Consider the following 18260-nt stretch of genomic DNA (forward strand, 5'->3'; position numbering starts at 1 on the left):
ATGTATAAGAAAAGGCTATTTAAGAGTTTTATCATAATATTAATAATTTTAGGATGAAATCCGGGCAGAAAATCCGCTTTCTGTTAAACCAAAACCGAGAATATAATTGAAGCACAAGACTTTACTCAGATGTGAATGTGACTGCGCTCAAAACTGGATGTAAAATGTGTAAATACAATAACTTTTATCCACTTATTTGTTCAGAACTCTACTTCCCATAAGGCACTGCGGTGGGCGGGAGTTATGTGTCTTACGTCAGGATAGTTGGTGAAGAAGAAAGTTCCATCAGCTTCTACAGAAAGTCGCCATCTTTGAGGATTGGAAGTCGCAGACGTTTTTCCAGATTCTTCGCTCGTAATCCTTATCCAACTGATATTGACTTTCATTCGAATCTCACAGCTATAAAAAAGGTAATATATTCCCTACTCATGGTGATTAGACGCAGTTTACCACACATTTAAAGTCAAATTTCGACCGTTTGGCTTTTGAGAAATTCGACGCCTCGCCAACATGGCTGATTCTCTGCGGTTACATAACCGTTCTTTGTTACGATTTTTTTTATGTCTTTTAAAACTAATCGTTTTAATTAGCAAAATTATTGTGCAGATTCAGGGGAGTATAGTTAAGACTTTGGAGGGTGAATATATTATTTCTTTTGATATTTTCTGTTGTATAATCTACTGACGAAAAGGTACTGCTCCAACAAAAGGCTGTAGTAGGCCATCGTTGCTTTAGTTATTTTATGAAAATATATGTTTAATCGGGTTATTACTAAATTACATAGTTGCTTTTGTTGAAACCTTGCAAGGAAATTTTTCTTTTTAAATGCAAACGAGCACTTCTGGGCATTATAAATGTCATTTTGAGATTACGTCAGTTGACACCGGCCTTGCATCCAAGGCCTAAACATTTTGTTTTCGTAAGCAATTGCACAGTTAAACTTTTCACTCTTTATACTAGTATACGAAGATTGTATCAGTGACAATGCTGTTTTATGAAATTGAAATTGCTGTTTAGGAAGTTTTTGTGTTTTTTTTTTTTTTCAGATTACTTTTGGCTACTTCACCATTACAACACACACACCCATATATATATATATATATTTCTTTTTTGCATATTTTCGCGGGTATAAGCATGGTAGTCTTTGCATCCACATTAGGCTGGTGTGCAGTGCAATTCCCCCATTTAAAAGCAAAACTGCAAATCCTCCTTTCTGTTGAAGCCACAGTAGGACTTCCTTTATGAAAATACCGAAAAGGTTGAGTTTAAAGATTTCTCTGTTGCAATTTGCATTGATTCCTTCTATTTTTGGACACCCAAGTTATGCTTGTTATTTGGTCTTTTAATAATTTGTGGGACTATTGTTTTTTCTCTTTTTTTCTGCTTTAACTGTACAGTTCAACCTCCTGATATTAAGTAGCGATAAAATTGTAACACACAAAGGATAAATGAATTCCAGATTATCTAACTTTGTAAATTTTGTTTCCACATTCCCCAGATGCGTCACTCAAAGCGATTGCGCTCACCAGGCGTCTGGCTAGACGAGTGTGGCTGGGAAGAAAGAATGGATTGTCGCAAACGCAGAAAACGAGATTCACCTAGCAGTGACAGAGAGAATAGATCCAGGAGATCTCCTCGTTTCAACAAGACATATGACGGGTAAATATCTCTGTGATTAGCGTCATCTTAGGATCAGTTGACGGGTATAGTCTCAACAGACATCTTGAATTTAATAAAATAAAAATCCCACAAACTGGCATTGTGGTTCATTTTACTAATGGTATGTTGCATCTCAGTATTGCAATAAACAAGCTACTGATGAAGCAATTTCAGCTGAAACGAATTTGTGTTCATAAGTGCTTATAAAATAGACAGGAGATCCCAAATGCATATTCACATGTCTAACAAGCTTGAAATACTTGTTTCCTCTTCCAAGAACTGTCTTTTATTTGTTTGTCTGCTCTTACAAAGTCACATTGGCCAGAGTTGCTAATCCACATTTCAATTTACTGTCAACAGAGACGGATAAGCAGTTGTTCTTTGTATGAACGCCTGAGGGCAGTATTGGCTTTATGAAATGGAACAGAAAACCTATTAAATCACTTTTTTTTTTAACTGGCCAAATGTTGCTGTATATTAGCAAGTCTTTCAGACTAATTCTAATTTTAAAGTAGATGATGCAGATGAAAACCACTTACTCATGTTAAAATACTATGCCATTAAGTTGATTAAACTTTATATGGTTTGAATAATATGGTTTGTTATATATATTTGTCTATATTAAAACTATAGACGGAGACAGATAAAATTTTAGTAGAGTTTTAAAGTCCTGAAATTATAGCCTGCGATAATTTTGGAGGAAATCTATTATTGGGCTTAAAGTATATATTGATATGTACAGCCAAATAATGTTTGAAACTATTATATTCTGCCTTTCTTTCAGTGTAATTAAATGTAAAAAGTTTCTCCGATGGTTCCTCCAATGGAAATATGTTTCATTTTAAAAATAAGGATCCGTACACACTCGATTTAGGTAATTTTGTGTGTGCATTTAATTCTTAGATTAGCAGAGTAACGCGATAGTATTTATTCATTTAGTAAACCTTCTTGCGGTTTCTGTGTAGTAATGCAGATCTTTTCGTAGACGTAGGTTCATATAGTTGCATCAGATGTTTCCTGATCCACTCTAATTTTAATTCTGTAGAGAGGCAGACTACTTCTTCTTGGCAGACAACTGATACCAACTGGGTGCCAAGTCACCATGACTTTCTTGGTCTTTTTAGGGTGTGAACATGGCAGGCAAGGTTTAGTTTGTTCCAAGTTTTTAGAAATGCATTTTATGTCCTAGAATAAGGTGAAGTTAAAGATCAAAATTTTATGTATGAAGAAGGCTAAACAGATTTAAATTTGCTGCTATTCATATGGTTGATCAGCAGTTTTGTATTTGCAGATATGGGCTCACTAAAGTGTTTACCTCCCTAAGTACCAAGATAAATCACAGATTATATTACGCACCATCAACTTTCAATGCCTAACACTGGGCAGGCCAAGTATGAGTATTTGCCTAAACGTGTGGAGTTACATATTGGCTTTAGGACCCATCGCGCGACTATTTCTGCCGTGTTAATCTCTTTATAAACTGGATGTTGGAACTGAGCTACTCATTGAATTAGATTCAGGGTAGTTGGTTGCTGTAAATCAGCACGTTGCTATTAGTAAATGTTACATAAAAGGTTCAGGGATAAGGTGTCAGGCAGGAGGCTGACCATTAGCACCATCACATCCAGTCTTGATTTTAGTGCTCGATCTGTCAAGAACCTGACCTGTACCTGACTCGACTTGCCTTTTCAAGTGCTTGTTTTGTATTGATACTAATCATTTATTTTATTTTAGGCATTACTTGGAGGCCCGCAGTCTAAACCAGAGGCTGGATTCTCAGGAGAAATATACCTGTGAACACAGTCTGGATGTGGCCTGCAACGATGACAGTTATGATGACACCTACAAGGACAGAGATCTTGACTGGCACCACTACAGCAAGTCTTCTGGGCGTAGTGGTCGCAGCAGGCGAAGCAGTCGCAGGCACAGAGACAGAAGGCACAGACGCAGCCATTCTCGACATGGGTCCTCCTCGGTACGGGAAACTCCTTCTCCCTCCTTCTTCTATTTCTCCAGATTGAATGGCTCATTATCATGGGTGTTTAGCCAGTGCTTAAATACCCGTCTCTTTGTTTCTTTATAGTTGTCATACCCTTCACAGTTTAGTATGATTTACATAAATGTCAAGTAAAATATTTTTGGGTTCAGAAAGTAAGGGTTTTGTGAGTGTTTAGAAATAGACAAGAGAAAGTGGACCCAGTATCTTTGAGTTGAGCCTAGTGGTCAATCACTGGTCATGATTGTAGACAATTTAAACTGTTTGATATATTGCAAAGAACTTCATGTACATTAAGTTTAATCAGTCAAGTTGAAGTGTTTCTGTACTTCTGAGAAAATCTCTCATCTGAAAATCTTGTTGCCATGTTGTTTTTCTTCTGTAACACACACCATGTGGTGGCCGCCGCCCATTTTCTCTGACGGGGCTGAATTTGAATTTGCTGCTCCGCCCATTCGCCTGGTGGTGTTACTGAACGGCCTGAATCTGTCCACCCCTTCACCTCCCCCCTTGGCCTGGTTGAATGAATGACGATGTCGCGTTGTGGTGGCCGGGTGCTGGCTGATGGGTTATTGGTGTGATGGCGGATTGCGGCGGTTCCGGTGCAGAGGAGGAGCCACCAGCGCAGGAGCAGGAAAAGATCCAGGAGTGTTGAGGATGATGACGAGGGTCACCTCATCTATCACAATGGAGACATGCTGAAAGCGAGATGTATAGAATATACACTTTTTTTTTTTCTACTGTTGATCACACTTTGTCTCTCTCACTCTGGTTTTCTGGATATTTTCAAAGCATTAGTTTAGAGACAGATATTTGGCCCAGTACAGTTAAACTACATTTCTTGTCATTTTAATTTATTTAATGGTGAATTTGCCAGTTAAAATTTTAAGCAACAAGTTGTTTGCCAGATATCAGAATCCTGTTTGTAATTGTCTAGCTAGAAAGAAATGTAATATGATGAAAGGCGGTGATTGTTTTTCCCTTTTTCAATGCTGTTTGTCTAATTTCTCCTCTGTATTTCCCATAGATGAGATTCTGTGTACTCTAGGAGAGGGTGCCTTTGGAAAAGTTGTTGAGTGCATTGATCATGACAAGTAAGTTCTCAAGCTTAATATGGTTTTAATAAAACCTTAAAAATGTTTTGCTATTCTAATATAAAAATTTGAATGAATTTCAGTCATGGGGCTCGAGTGGCTCTGAAGATCATTAAAAATATAGACCGCTACAGAGAGGCAGCTATGTCTGAAGTAGAGGTTCTTAAACGCCTGAAAACCCTCGATGCTGACCGAAGATAGTAAGTTTTTTTTCCTATAAAATTAAATATTTCTATCTCAAAATCTTTTCAAATTCCATCTCTGCCTAACTGTGTCAGGCAAAATAAAAAGAAAAAAGAAACTATAGTTTGCAATGCAGCTTCTCTAACTTTATTCTTGTCTTTCTTTCTCCTAAGTTCCTGTGTCCATATGCTGGACTGGTTTGACTACCACGGTCACGTTTGTATCGCTTTTGAGCTGCTTGGCCTCAGCACATATGATTTCTTGAAGGAGAACAACTTCCAGCCTTTTCCTGTTAAACAAATCAGGCATATGGCTTACCAGATCATTCGAGCTGTGAAATGTAAGTAGCATTCACTGTTTGTGCACACAACATGCATTTGTTGTGAAACAGGTCACATTGACTATAATTTCTTCACTTTTTTTTATCTTGCAGTTTTGCATAAGAACAAACTGACTCACACAGATCTGAAGCCTGAAAACATTCTACTGATAGATTCAGACTATGACATGGAATACAACCGTGAAAAGGTAAATTGATTATAGTTATGCCTGGTAATGATGGACAACTTAAATGTTGAGATAGAAATCAAGTTTCTTCAATGTCTGTTCTCAGAGACGAGATGAACGAACACTCAAGAACCCTGATGTGAAAATTGTAGACTTTGGGAATGCCACCTATGATCATGAGCACCACACGTCTGTAGTTTCAACTCGTCACTATCGTGCTCCGGAAGTTATTTTAGGTGAGTGTTTTAGTATTGTAGCAGCACAAAAGGTTTAGACAAATCTGTCTGGTTTCTTACTTGGTTTGTGATGTCTTTCAGACCTGGGCTGGGACCATTCCTGTGATGTCTGGAGTATTGGCTGTATTCTCATCGAGTATTATCTTGGAACAACCCTCTTCCAGGTAGGTGGTGGTAGAGAGCAGAAATATGCATTCTTGAATGTTACAGTACCTGATGGTGTTTACTTTGTCTTCCCATTTAGACACATGACAGTAAAGAGCATCTTGCCATGATGGAGAGAGTCCTGGGTCCGATCCCTACAAACCTCCTGGAGAAAACCAAGTAAGCATTCATTTATTGTTCTAACAATAAATATTTGGATTGTGCCATTCTAATTTTGATCAAAAATACTTTCTGTTTCCGCAACTCATTTTACAAGGGTATTATTACATTTTGTAATAATCAAAGATATTACTGATAATTTTTACTTCTAAAATTGTTCAGTACAGTACTACATGATTATTCTGCCAAAAAAGCACCTAAAATATTATTCTTAGTCAAAAGGAAAGTATTACAATTGGGTTTTATTGAGCACACACTCTTGATCAAAATGGCAACATTTTGCCTCATCTCTAAAATTTATCTTCAGTTTTAGATTTTCACCATAGCTTAAAGCTGCGTTTAATTTGAGAGGATTAAGTGAACTCTTAAATTTTTATGTTCAACTTTTATTCTTTCATTGAATTTTTCACCAGGAGTAGAAGTGGCATAGATTAAGCATGGGATGTTTACTTTAGTCTAAACATTTGCATGTTATATAGGAAACGACGATATGTTCACCGAAACAAGTTGGACTGGGACATTCACAGCTCTGCCGGGAGATACGTCAAGAAACACTGCAAACCCCTCAAGGTACATGGTTAATTGTGGAAATAGAATTATTTAAATAAATCTAAAACAAAAGCAAGTACAGGCTTTTCTTCATGCCGAAATTCAGTTTTACTTCCTCATTTTGCTATTGTAGTAGAAGTAATCACTTTCAAACTCCTTCTCCTCCACAGCATTACATCGTATCTAGAAGTGAAGACCACCGGCTGCTCTTTGACCTGATAGAGAAGATGATGGAATATGACCCATCGAAGCGCCTCAGCCTGGAGCAGGCACTTCGACATCCCTTCTTCGACTGCTACTACAAGAGCAGCAGTAGCCGGAAGAGTGGCAGCCGAGGCAGCAGCACCAGGAGCTCCAGCAGCAGCAGTGGTGGTAGCAAATGAGGCTGAACCTCTCAATATGTAGACCTACCTGTTACCGTGACATGTACGGTGTTTCAATCAGCCTTTATATCCTGACTCTCCAGGAGAGATTTACTCTTGACTGCATCAGTCACTGCCCTGCTTTGCTGTCTTGTCCATTAAACTGCTGTTTGGTCTTACTCATTAAGTTCTTATTACTTTTGCCATTTAGATGTCAATTTCAGCCATTTGTTTTCTGTTTATTTAAATTGTAATGATTACATTTATACCAGTGGAACCACTTTAAATTATGGGATTTTTAGTTTGTATATTTAATTGACATGGGTAAAAGACTAATTCTTGCTTAACAGTGCTTTATTTGGATTGTGGATGTATAAACTGCATTACAGGGTAAAAACTTGTACATAGTCTTTGTTTCCATTTTTCATTGACTGGTTATGTATTTTTTGCATTATACGTCTCAATAAACGTGACCAGAAAGAACTAAAGAATGCGTAAGCGTTTTTCATTGTTAGCAGTACCTTTAGTAATCCACATGATGGCGGCATGGAGTCTTTCTATTGAAAGACGATCACCTGAATTAAATCAGATCCTAATTCCCATCAAGGACGGATTTTGTTCAAGTATGGCGGTGGTGAGTTTATCAAAGCTGCAGATTTTGGAAAATTATGTAAGGTTTTCTACCAAAACATTTTATTTTTCTGTGGGCAGGTTCGACCTTAACTGAATATTGTAAGCTTGGTACTGACCTGTATCAACAACCGTAAATAAATGTTAATTCAGAAGGTTTACTTGTTCCGTAAATGGAGAGATTCATTAGTAAATCAGTCTCGGGAGAATCGGCGCATAATGAGCTGTGCGTCTTAAGTGGGCTTCGTTTGTTCTCCGGGTCATTCTCACACCCAGTTGTCAATCTGCAGCCTCCCACGTGGTCAGGCAGGGCGGCGTAGCCACACCAGTTTAACGTGCATCTTTTAGAAAGGAACACATCTGATCCAATCTTATCCCAGCAGAAAGCTCTGATGTGAGTCTTTTCTGGTTGGTCTCCGCATTGCTCCCATCTGTCCGTGGTTCTTCAAACCCTGCGCGCACTGCTGCTGCCTCTTACTCCAGGACAAATTTAGGATTGCGCTTTGAAGCCTGAGCCCACTGTGCTGCTGTCCGGTGTTACTGAGTAAGGAGCGCTGCTTACTTACTTCACCGAACTTTATTGCCACTCGTTGACAGGACTGCATCAACAAAAAGAAGGAATTTCGGTTTGGTTCTGGTCACCGTTTGGGAGTTTTTTCAAGCATGGAGACAGCCAGCAGCGGGTCTAACGGGGAAAGCAAACCGGTGTGTCAGTGTGCCATCAAGTCCGGGGTCCAGCGGTGGCTGCCTGGCTTTCCCATCGCTCTCTGCCTGCTCATGTCTCTGAGCTCAGTCACCGTGTGTCTTCTGATGAGCTTCAGGACCCACCGGCTGTACACGGAGATGGACAAGGCGTCCATCCTCCAGGCTCCGCAGAGGTCTTTCAAAAACGAGGATGGGACTCTCGTTTCAGAGCTCAGCGCCCCAGTGGGAAAGCTTGTGGAGGAGGTACATGATCAAAATTTATTATTTTTTATAAAGAAATATGTGGTGGTCGGGAATATCTCTTGGTCTGCGCCATTAGGGATTGAAGGAGGACATAGTCTACTGCTAAGCTCTCCAATAAATTATAGATGGACCAATCAATCAGCCATATGTGGGAATACATAAATTTTATCTTGATCGGCTCTGATGATCATCAATACAGAAAAATAGTCTATCAGTCTATCAAATCATCAAACTAATAACTTCCACCTTTTTTTGTTTTTAAGCACAACCAACAACACATACTATGGCATTTTTATGAGTTGAATAAAGGACATGGAGACATGAGACTTTTCTGCATAGATATTTGTGATCCTGTAATTCCTTGTTTTGTGATTGATTTAAAATTGCTATTTCTATCAAAACTCACGTAGCACATACTTTTTCCTCTTAAAAAAAACAAACAAAATTTGAATCTTCAAGTCAGACCTCAAAGAAAACCAGAAATTGGTGCCCACTAGGAAAAGCCTGATCAGTGCATCTGCACAACCAGTTGTAGTAAACATCAAGCCATGTCTTCATTTAAGATAGATAAGGACTCTATGTGAGAGACAGGGAGCTTGCAACATTATAACCCATCCTATGGCCATGCAAATAGAAGTTTCATTGTTAGAAATATTCTATTTCTTACTCTGTTTTGTGTATTTTCAGAAAGTGGCAGCTCTGATGCCGAAATTGCGGACCGCTAGGGATGTTGGCCAAGAGTGCTCCTGTCCTCCAGGTACCTGTATCGGTTTTTTTTCTTTAATATCTGCCATTACCAAAACACACAAAGCATGCTGAAAACACACAAAACATGCTGAAAGTTAGCCTGTGCAAACAGTTTATCTGCTCCTAAACTGGAGGATTTGTGAAGTCTGAATGAGTTGTCTCATAACATCACTTTTGGACATTTGTGACGTCCAGCCTGATCCCTCCAGGCTTGTGTCCGTTGGGGGGGGCTGACGTTCGCCTCAGAACAGGCTCTGCTGGACTTGTGGTGTTTATTACAGGGGGTTTGTGATAGTTCCCCCGGTGGGGAACGGCGTGTGTTCCACATCATGTTACACACACAGTTCCCTGTAATGCCTGTGGTTTTAAGAAAGATGCTATCTCTCTTATTTGGGGTTAAGTTGCTGGTTTGGTGTGATGTACGTGCTGAGAGGTGCCCACACATACGGGTGAGGTCTGAGCTCCTGTTTGAGTGACCTACTGACCAGCTGTGTATTTGATAGTTTACATATTTTACTTGACCTATGGAAGGGGAAGCCGTATAGGCCTAATCCTTTGCCTTCTTGCAACAGGATGTGTGTCGGGGTGTGCATGGCAGTGTGAGAGAATAAGTGTATGTTTTATTGAAGCTGACGTTCAGACAGTCCGGCTTTTTAATATAGATTTTTAAGACATTTTCTCTGCAGGTTTAGCAAACTTAGCTGGATTAATTATATTCAATTCTGCAGCAGTGTTTACAGTCGAAAGGTTATTTCTAAAACGAATAAACTCCGAAAGCTGCGTTTGCATCTTGTTGTTGTCAACATTTTTACTTTTTTTCTTTTACAAACAAAAACTAATTCATATTTAATTGTGATTTCATGTGGGGGACCATCAAAGTGATGCATAGCATGATTCTTCCACTCACATGCCTTAGTGTTATGTACTGTGTCCCCCAAACACCACATGTCCACTATATGGTTGAGATTAAGTTCAAACAATACTTTTCTCGGCTTAATTTCCACAATGTTTTTTTTTTTTCACATCACACTTTTTAGATATTTTTAGTTGTTAAATGCATCCCTTTGTGCAGGTCTGTCACATAGAATCCTAATAAAAAGAATGCAAAGTTTGTGGTTGCAAGGTCACAAAATGTAAAAATGTTTACAGTGCTGTACTTTTTACCTAATACTTTGTTACTTTACATTTTACTTAAATATATTCTGAGTTGTGATATAATGTTCTCTGATTAGGTTGACCTTATGTTGCCCCTTTAATTCAGAGCCAGTTACTACATAATGTCACTTTGTTTGCTTGACTGTATTTTAATGTTTTCATGAACTGTTGATGAATCGAACGATTTTTACATTGAAATCCAATCTCCTATTTCAACTATTCATGAGTCTATTTAAAGTTCTTTCCTCTCAGTTGCTGGTCTGGCGATGTGGTTTCTTTTTGTCTTTAGTAAAACAAAGGACCATGTTGTTTGTTTCGGCTTTGATGCGAGGGTCTGCTTGTGAACGTTTTTGTTTTTGCCTTTGCAGTTAGATTGCCCAATACATTCTTGTTACAATCTCTACACAAAAAGGATTTGTTACCAAAGAAAACAAAGTGACACTCTACACACTCGTGTGTGTGTGTGGGTGTGTGTGCACGATACATCAGTTACTCAATAATATGCAGGTATTTGAATGTGCTTTGGCTTACATGTCTGCATCCCATCTGCATGCTTGTGAGAAAGTTTACAGTTCATATCACGGAGGCATGTGGGTGCCTGAGTGGCACACATCAGAGCTCTGGACCCTCGGCCTTTGAGGGGACCGACAGAAGCCTCCCAATACGCCTCTGTAAGAAGAGACCCTCCTCTCCCTTTAGCACCAGCTCCCAGCATCTGAAACTCAAGCTTTTCCACCCCCGGTATCACAGGCTGAGGTATTTCTGCCTGTCTGTGTGAGCGAGACCACGCTGCCACACATCATGAGAGGCATTTCTGCCATTGGAGTTATGCCCGACACATCAGGGTGCTCAGCTTTCAATGTGCATGAAAGGCTGTACACCAACAGGGGGCAGCATTTCTGCAGCTGATTCTGGGATGATGAGGTATTAAGCTTTTCAAGGATGACTCTGAGAGGCACTTTTGCTCTTGTTAAGAAAAATTCACTTATAATTTTAAACTTCTTGGCTAAGAAAAATGTGGAGACGGCATCATTAGATCCACCACTTTCATCTGAGGAACCTTTTCACCCCTCGCGTCTTCACTTTGTGACACTTTTATGCTCTGAGATACAAGATGGCCAGCAGCTGTTAATTCTCAGGCAAACTGTCACTGAGAACAACTCTGCTTACAAGCTTCAGGTGTTTGCAGTTAGCACCCAGCCGGTCTCTTGACTGGCTCGCACACACTACACACAGCTTGCCTGCCATACAAACCCTCATTACTTGCACTTGAACACCTCTCTGGTGCCTGCAGTAATTAGAGCCATGTGGAGGCTGTTTGTGTCCTGTGTAGAACAGGGTGTATTGTCATGTTTCTCCAGCTTGCATTTAGAAGCTGTTTAACAAGTCTGATACCAGACTGGGAGGAAGCTACAAAGTAAAGGATCCTCCTTTTACAGCCTCCTCATAGTGAGGACCTTCACCTTGGTTGCCTTTTGTGTCTGTTTGGACAGTTGGTCACACAAAACAAGCAATTACATGATGTTTAGAGCCCATCTTTAAATGGTTAGGGCTGAGCTTGTTAAGTGTGTGCTGTGCATCAGTCTTTGGTGGTATAAATAAGGTTATGAGGTCAGGCCTGCTGTTGTGCAATCAGATCACTTTCAATTAGATATGGGGTCATTTGGACACTGAAGGGGACATGCTTCCAATTTCAGAAGTGTAGACCAATACAAACTAGTGCATAATTATAAATCAGATAGACAAAAGATGGCAGTTTAATTTTTACAAGTAAAAAGATTAGAAGTGGCAGGCAGTTCAGTTACCTTATAAAATATTAGTTTAGCACTCCAGAACACTGGCTGGGGTTGTGTGTGGTGGAAAACTAACACTGCCCATCACCCTCAACACACCATACATGTGGGGATGTGTTTCTCTTGAAGGGACAGTGAAGCTAGTCAGAGTGAATGGGAAGATGAACGGAGGCTAATAGGACAATACTTGAAGAAAACTTGTTAAGAGGCTGCAAATGTTTTGAGTTTTAGGTGAAAGTGTTGAACTCATGTGAACGGTGCAGACCGGAGTTCGATTTAGATTCTGTTACAAGACTTCAAGTTTGATATTCACAAAAAGAACATTTTGCAAGAACATTAAACAGGTTTTTAGTATCTCGATGTGCTATTCTGGCAGAGACAAAGTTTGGAAAATATAAAGGCAGCCATTCTTCTACAAGCTACTGCAATATTTTACTGGAATCGTAGTTGTATCTAATCTGACCGAGTTTTGGAGGGTTGTCAAAAAAGAACGTTAGTCTCTTAATTTACAAGGATGGTACATCAAAAACCTGTAAATGTGATGGAATGTGTTTCTTATAAATATTTTAAGAACGATGTTTTGGTTTCATTCATTTCAAAATTGGGTACAACTGTATGTCAGTATGTCACATAAAATCTTTGTAAAATACATTAAAATTTGCGGTTCTAATATAAGAAATTTTTGAAAGCTGTAGGAGTTTGAATACTCTTGCAAAAATCTATTCATGATAACAGAAAATATAGAAAGTACAGCTTTATTTATGTGATGTTGTTGGTGGTGTTGACGAACCTGTCTGGAGATCCATCTTTCACCTTGGAAGCACAGAGGGAGCCTCAAGTTCTCTGTGTCCTGCATTCCCACCTGAAAAGAAAGGAAAGAGTCTCTTTTTGGGGGAGAGATTAAGCTGTACAATTTGACCGACATCCCCCACGGCAACGTTTTGTTTTTAATGCCGTTGTAAATCAGACAGGAAGCTTGCTGCTACCTACAGGAACCTATGGCCACAGGAAGAATACACAGCACATATAAGAACCATTAATGGCTACTCTAAAACAATAGCAGCAGGAAATTTGTTTCCCTAAGTGGCCTCGTTTTGGATTAGTTTCACGAAGGCCCGCGGCAAGTTCAGAGCGCCAGACCAGAGCACACACCCAGCTCTGTGTGAGAATTTTACCTGTGCGTTTGTTTTGATGTCCGCAGGCGCATGTTTAGTGAAGGCTTCGAAAGCGACCGGCTGCACATTCACGATGTATGAGGTCGGTTATGAAGAGGGTACCCTGTGGCGCAAAATCCAGGTGGCTTTATTGCTTTATGCTGCAGGGGGGATGGGGATTTCAAACTGGGGAGTTAAATATACAATCTTTAAAAGGAAAGCTGCTCTCTACCCTGCTGCTGCAAAAAGCCAAGTTTCTGTGTATGAAAATGTATAAGCCCTGCTTAGAGAATAGGGTTCAAACATTTAGTTTCTATTTATTTAAGAATTATTTTCAGTTTCACTGATTAATTTGTTGCGACTTGATTGACAGACAGTCATCTGTTGGCTCTGCGTTGAATCTTAGCTGAGATTCACAGCTGTTTGAACCTCGTCTTCTCAGGTTACACCCACCCCTCAATTTATATGTCTGCACATCTTCTTTCCTTACACTAAGAAGGGAATATAGAAGTGACTGACTCCTCATGATATCTTCTTCTTATTGTGAGGATTGTGAGAGGCTTAAGTGTGCTCCGTTCATTTGTCACAGGAAAGGTGATAGCTGGAATTTTTTTGCATGAGGCCACTTTTCTGAAGTCTGTTTGGGCTTTGAATTTGGATTAAAGAGGCATTTCTGGATAAATAACTGCATTCTTCTGTATAAAGTTGAACAAGTTTACTCTAAATCCATCAATTGCTTATTCTCAGTCAAAATTATATATAACACAATGTAATGATAATAATAAACCCTCAACATAGCATATTTATTATTCTCAACAAATTTGGACTGTATTAGATGTGCACTATCTCTGTGCATTATGTTTTTAAAATGTAGCTAAGCAAAGTAATTATTAAAATAACTAATTAATTTAGAAAAAAAATATTTAGTGAAGTAACTGGATTTGTTTCTTGAAGAAGTAAATGGTAATTAGTAGCTGATTACTGTCCTCGGGTAACTTGAGCAACAACAATGACTTTAAATCTTCTGACACACGGTGCTGTTTTGTGTTCAAATGACTCGGAAGAGAGCAACTCTCAGAAAAAACAACTTGTGTTTTATGTTGTTCTGTAATGTAAAACATGAGGTTGCTATTTAAGACATGACAACAAAGATTTTCAACGGTGGTTTGAACACTCACTCTTCCTGAAAATCCATGAAAAGCCCTTAAAAACTCTTCAGGCTGATGAGAAGATGCTAATTTTTATATATTTTTAGGCTAATTCATTCCTCTCAGCATTGCTCTTCTGTCCACTTGACCTCAAAGCCTGTGAGACGTAAATTTCATTATCTGTGCCTGTCCACTTGGACATCTGTGCAGTCCAGATTTTTTTCCCATGCTGACACCAGGCACCAAAGATGAAAAATAATACTCTCAGTCAGATTGTGGCATCAAACAGTTTTAAGAAATCTATTTTTACATCACACTGGCTTTGTGACATAGTGGACAAGTATAAATTAGGTCAGGGAAAGTTCATCTGATATATTATTTTCATGCTTAACTGGCACACAGGGTTGCTGAAATATAATATCCAATCGAAGCAGTTGTTTATGGTTGTGATATTCCAAATATTGATATTGTGATGATGATTGGGATTCAGTGTTGTGCAGCATTACCTGGCCGATATGAATTTCTGACACTATCATAAATCGTCTTGGTGTAAAGAATGACAATACATTTTGGAGAAATGGTCAAACCTTTGCTTATTTTCTGTCAAATCAAACAGCAAATCTCCCCATAATAAAGAACAGATTTCATGTGATGCATTGTTTCATGTTGTACAAGTTAATTTCCAAAAAAATCACATTAAAACTCAGAGGTTTTAACTCAAATACTTCAGTGGAACCTCCTTCAGGTGAGCTTATTTGCACCTCTGTGTGTGTGAGTCCTCTCTTGAAAACCAGTTTTATCTAAATGATGCACATCACCCACTTGCCCAGAAATCCCACTTAGACCCTCCCCCCTCTCTGTCTTTCATCAGCGTCTTTATTAAAGTTAGCTTTGTGAAACCGCAGTGTTTAACAGCAGGGCCGACATTCTTCCTTTCGAAAAATAAACAGCTGGACACAGGGCGGCCAGTCAGCAGCCCATGGAGGCCCAGAAGGACTTCAGGAACTCTTAGATGAGAAAAAGATTGTGTGCCACGCACCAACGTGCAAATGATGCAGAACTTGAAAGAACAGCAACAAGGAACTGTACGAAAAAGAAAAATCATCCTGTATTTGTAGTTTTGACTCAAAGTAAACATTGCTGGTTACAATTATTAGTTGCAAAACGTCATACAAGCTGTCAGAATGAATTCAAGTCATAATAAGCCGGATATTATGTTGAGTTGGTAAAAACACATATTGTGGTGTTTTTTTTTCTCTTAAATGATTTTGTATCCATATGTTCATATTTAAAAATCAAACTGCTGGCAGCTTCTTTTTGGCTGCGAGTGTAAATAGTCTCTTCAAATACAGCCAGCTATTGAGCAACAGCTATTCGAGGGACATGTTTATGTTTATGTCATTGTCTTTCCCAGGAAAGTCAGAGATCTCAGGAAGTAGCGAAGGAATTAGTTTTCCCAACTCCTTATTGTGATGCCAGGACATGGAAACCAGAATTGTTTTTATGCCACAACCCCAACATAAACATGGAAAGATGAATGTTGTTGCATCCACAAGAGTTAGAAAGTTCACATGTACTATGTATACATTCACCTCCTCTAATATTTGGTTATATTTCTCCTGTTGAACTCTGCTTCAGCACACCTGAATCAAATAATTAGGTCGTCAGCAGGACTCTGAAGAACTCGGAGGATGTAATTCATCCATTTCATTAAGGTGTGTTGGACCAGGGAGTTTACTAAAAGTTGTAGTAGGACATCGGCCCTTGAGGACTGCACTAGCAGATCCATGGACTATGGGATTGAGGTCAGGACATTCTAGAAACTTGGTGTTAACCTGCTTTATCCATTCCAGAGCCAGTTTGGATGTGTCTTTGATCATTGTTCTGATGGGTCATCTCATTCTCCCAGTTTTAACAATTTTACCAGAGGAAATGAAAGGGTAGGATGTTTAGAAATCACCAGTCTCTGTTCACAGTGAAGTCAGTTTCAGGTTCCCATGGTCTGAAAGGGTCTGGGTCAACAAAGAATGACCTGCTCCAAAATCAACACCTTCAAGCTAAACTGAAGTCTTACAGACAGAGGAAACTCTTAGCCAGAATAATAACAGGTCTGGAGGACCCAATTAGAATACTTTACCAACTATCAAGCATGGGGGTGGTAGAATTATGCTATGGGGGCTTTTTTCAGACAGTTTGATTGGTATGTTGCCTATGGTTGGATAAAATAATGAAGGAGGTCTACTTCCAGAACTTCAACTTCCCCTCAGATCAACAGCTTGGACACAGTTGGGTGTGTCAATTGGACAACTTCAGAACATGTCATCACCTTTGAGCAGAGGTGTACAGTTTATGTTTGAACTTGTCTTTGTAATCATAGCCATGTGTAACCATGTGTGGATTAAATAATATCGTCATTGAACCTTAGGTGTTTTTTGACGAACAATGAAGATCTTTCTCATGTTATCATGTCACCTAGAAAATTAAATCAATAGCCCAAAATTTGCTGAGCATATGAAGACAACTTTATATCACACATAAAGACATTTCTTAAGGATGCAAAATATTTTAAGTGTATTAAGACCTGGATACACAGGAACATCAGATCAACATAGTCTATGGAAATTTAAGCATCAGAAGTTACATTGACAGATTCATTGAAAAAGAGCATATTGTATTAAAGAATGCAAACGTACTGCTACAGGCAAACGATTCTGAAAGAAGAACTGATCATAATTTGATGGGGAAACGAATGCAACTTTAAAAATGTGCAATGTAAGTAAAGAGAGTTAGTTTAATCAGTGCCATGAGATTGAGTTTAATGAACTGCAGCTAAACAAATATTTACACTCACTATCCAAAATGAGGCCTCAGTCACTGTATATACTCTTTGCATCAAAGTAAAAATGTGATTTATGCGAACATCTGATCTGCTGCCTTTCAAACAACAACGATTTGTCTGATGCTCTTAATTTTCCAAGCACCGATTGTTTCCAATTGACCAGAGGGAGCATCAAAAGCGTCACATGGTGCGTGAAAACCACAGGGTTATAACTCAACATCTCAGTCCTTGGATTGATTTAAGAGAACTGCTGCAAAATTATTCCTGCTGTTTCTGGAGCTTTTAACTTGGCAAAGACCCTTTGAAACATTGAAAAGGCATTTTTTCTATTCTTGTTTCTCTTGTCATGGATTTATAATAGATATTTGTATTATTTGTTTTTTTTGTCCTTAATTTGTTTCTCAGCACAATGTACTTCAGATCTTTAATTATTAATAGGCGCCTCAAATTATTTGAGGGTTGACATATTTTCTGGGTGAGGTAGAGTGGCATTGGATGCAGGAGGTACAAGGGCTTATATGGTAGTGCTGAGCAGATGCAGACCTAAATGTGGAAACTATTATGATGTTTTCCTTAATTAGCCCAAGTGGCGGGTGACAAGGTGAACAGCTTTTTAATAGAGGAGCAGACAAACTCTTTAACACCAGCAGGTGGCTGACAGCACGCTGAGGTCAAACTGGTTCTCTCCTGTCTGCATTCAGTCAGAAATTTAAAAAGTCTTATCAGCTTCTGTTTTAAAAAGGAAAAATAATCTTGTTCCTTGAATATATTTAACATATGAAGTTTGCTAGCAGGCTCTAACTAAATGTGATAAGATTTCCACTATGGATGTGGATCATCAGAAATAAGTTCCCAGTATATTCTTTGGCCTCCAAAACGCCGTTATTCAATCAGGAATGTTAAAACCAGCTGCAGGACGGGACTTTTGTGAGCACA

At 39.0% G+C, this 18260-nt stretch overlaps 2 protein-coding genes across 11 annotated transcripts in view; both read left to right on the forward strand.

The window, feature by feature from the left end:
- The first annotated feature begins 266 nt into the window (after nucleotides 1–266).
- Nucleotides 267–7398, forward strand: LOC116714460 (dual specificity protein kinase CLK4-like). Of its 2 annotated transcripts, XM_032555060.1 has the most exons (13): nucleotides 267–410; nucleotides 1499–1659; nucleotides 3394–3634; nucleotides 4264–4366; nucleotides 4683–4749; nucleotides 4833–4949; nucleotides 5106–5272; nucleotides 5366–5460; nucleotides 5546–5675; nucleotides 5757–5839; nucleotides 5920–5999; nucleotides 6479–6569; nucleotides 6719–7398. In XM_032555060.1, exons 2-13 carry the CDS (start codon nucleotides 1499–1501, stop codon nucleotides 6929–6931), a joined length of 1548 nt encoding a protein of 515 aa, XP_032410951.1. In that variant the 5' UTR covers nucleotides 267–410; the 3' UTR covers nucleotides 6932–7398. The 2 variants fall into 2 exon arrangements, with proteins under 2 accessions (XP_032410951.1, XP_032410952.1); XM_032555061.1 differs by lacking the exons at nucleotides 267–410; nucleotides 1499–1659; nucleotides 4264–4366 and having other exon boundaries at nucleotides 3465–3634.
- A 424-nt stretch (nucleotides 7399–7822) lies between these two features.
- Nucleotides 7823–18260, forward strand: part of LOC116714459 (collagen alpha-1(XXIII) chain-like) — a 146834-nt gene continuing 136396 nt past the window's right edge. For 4 of the 9 annotated variants that reach the window (XM_032555053.1, XM_032555057.1, XM_032555058.1 and 1 more), the window contains exons 1-2: nucleotides 7825–8488; nucleotides 9176–9245. In XM_032555053.1, coding sequence (XP_032410944.1) covers nucleotides 8204–8488; nucleotides 9176–9245 — 355 coding nt within the window. In that variant the 5' untranslated portion in view covers nucleotides 7825–8203. Of the gene's footprint in view, nucleotides 8489–9175; nucleotides 9246–18260 lie in introns of all 9 variants that reach the window. The other 5 variants (XM_032555050.1, XM_032555055.1, XM_032555056.1 and 2 more) reach the window with 3 other exon arrangements.

The sequence above is a fragment of the Xiphophorus hellerii genome, chromosome 23 (genome assembly GCF_003331165.1).
Source record: "Xiphophorus hellerii strain 12219 chromosome 23, Xiphophorus_hellerii-4.1, whole genome shotgun sequence".
Taxonomy (NCBI): domain Eukaryota; kingdom Metazoa; phylum Chordata; class Actinopteri; order Cyprinodontiformes; family Poeciliidae; genus Xiphophorus; species Xiphophorus hellerii.

Bases quoted from the DNA above. Each gene is read 5' to 3' on its own strand.
- LOC116714460 (XM_032555060.1), top strand. From the start codon at position 1,499: ATGCGTCACTCAAAGCGATTGCGCTCACCAGGCGTCTGGCTAGACGAG. The intron at 5,840-5,919 runs GTAGGTGGTGGT...CTTCCCATTTAG, and splicing joins TTGGAACAACCCTCTTCCAG to ACACATGACAGTAAAGAGCA. The intron at 6,000-6,478 runs GTAAGCATTCAT...CATGTTATATAG, and splicing joins AACCTCCTGGAGAAAACCAA to GAAACGACGATATGTTCACC.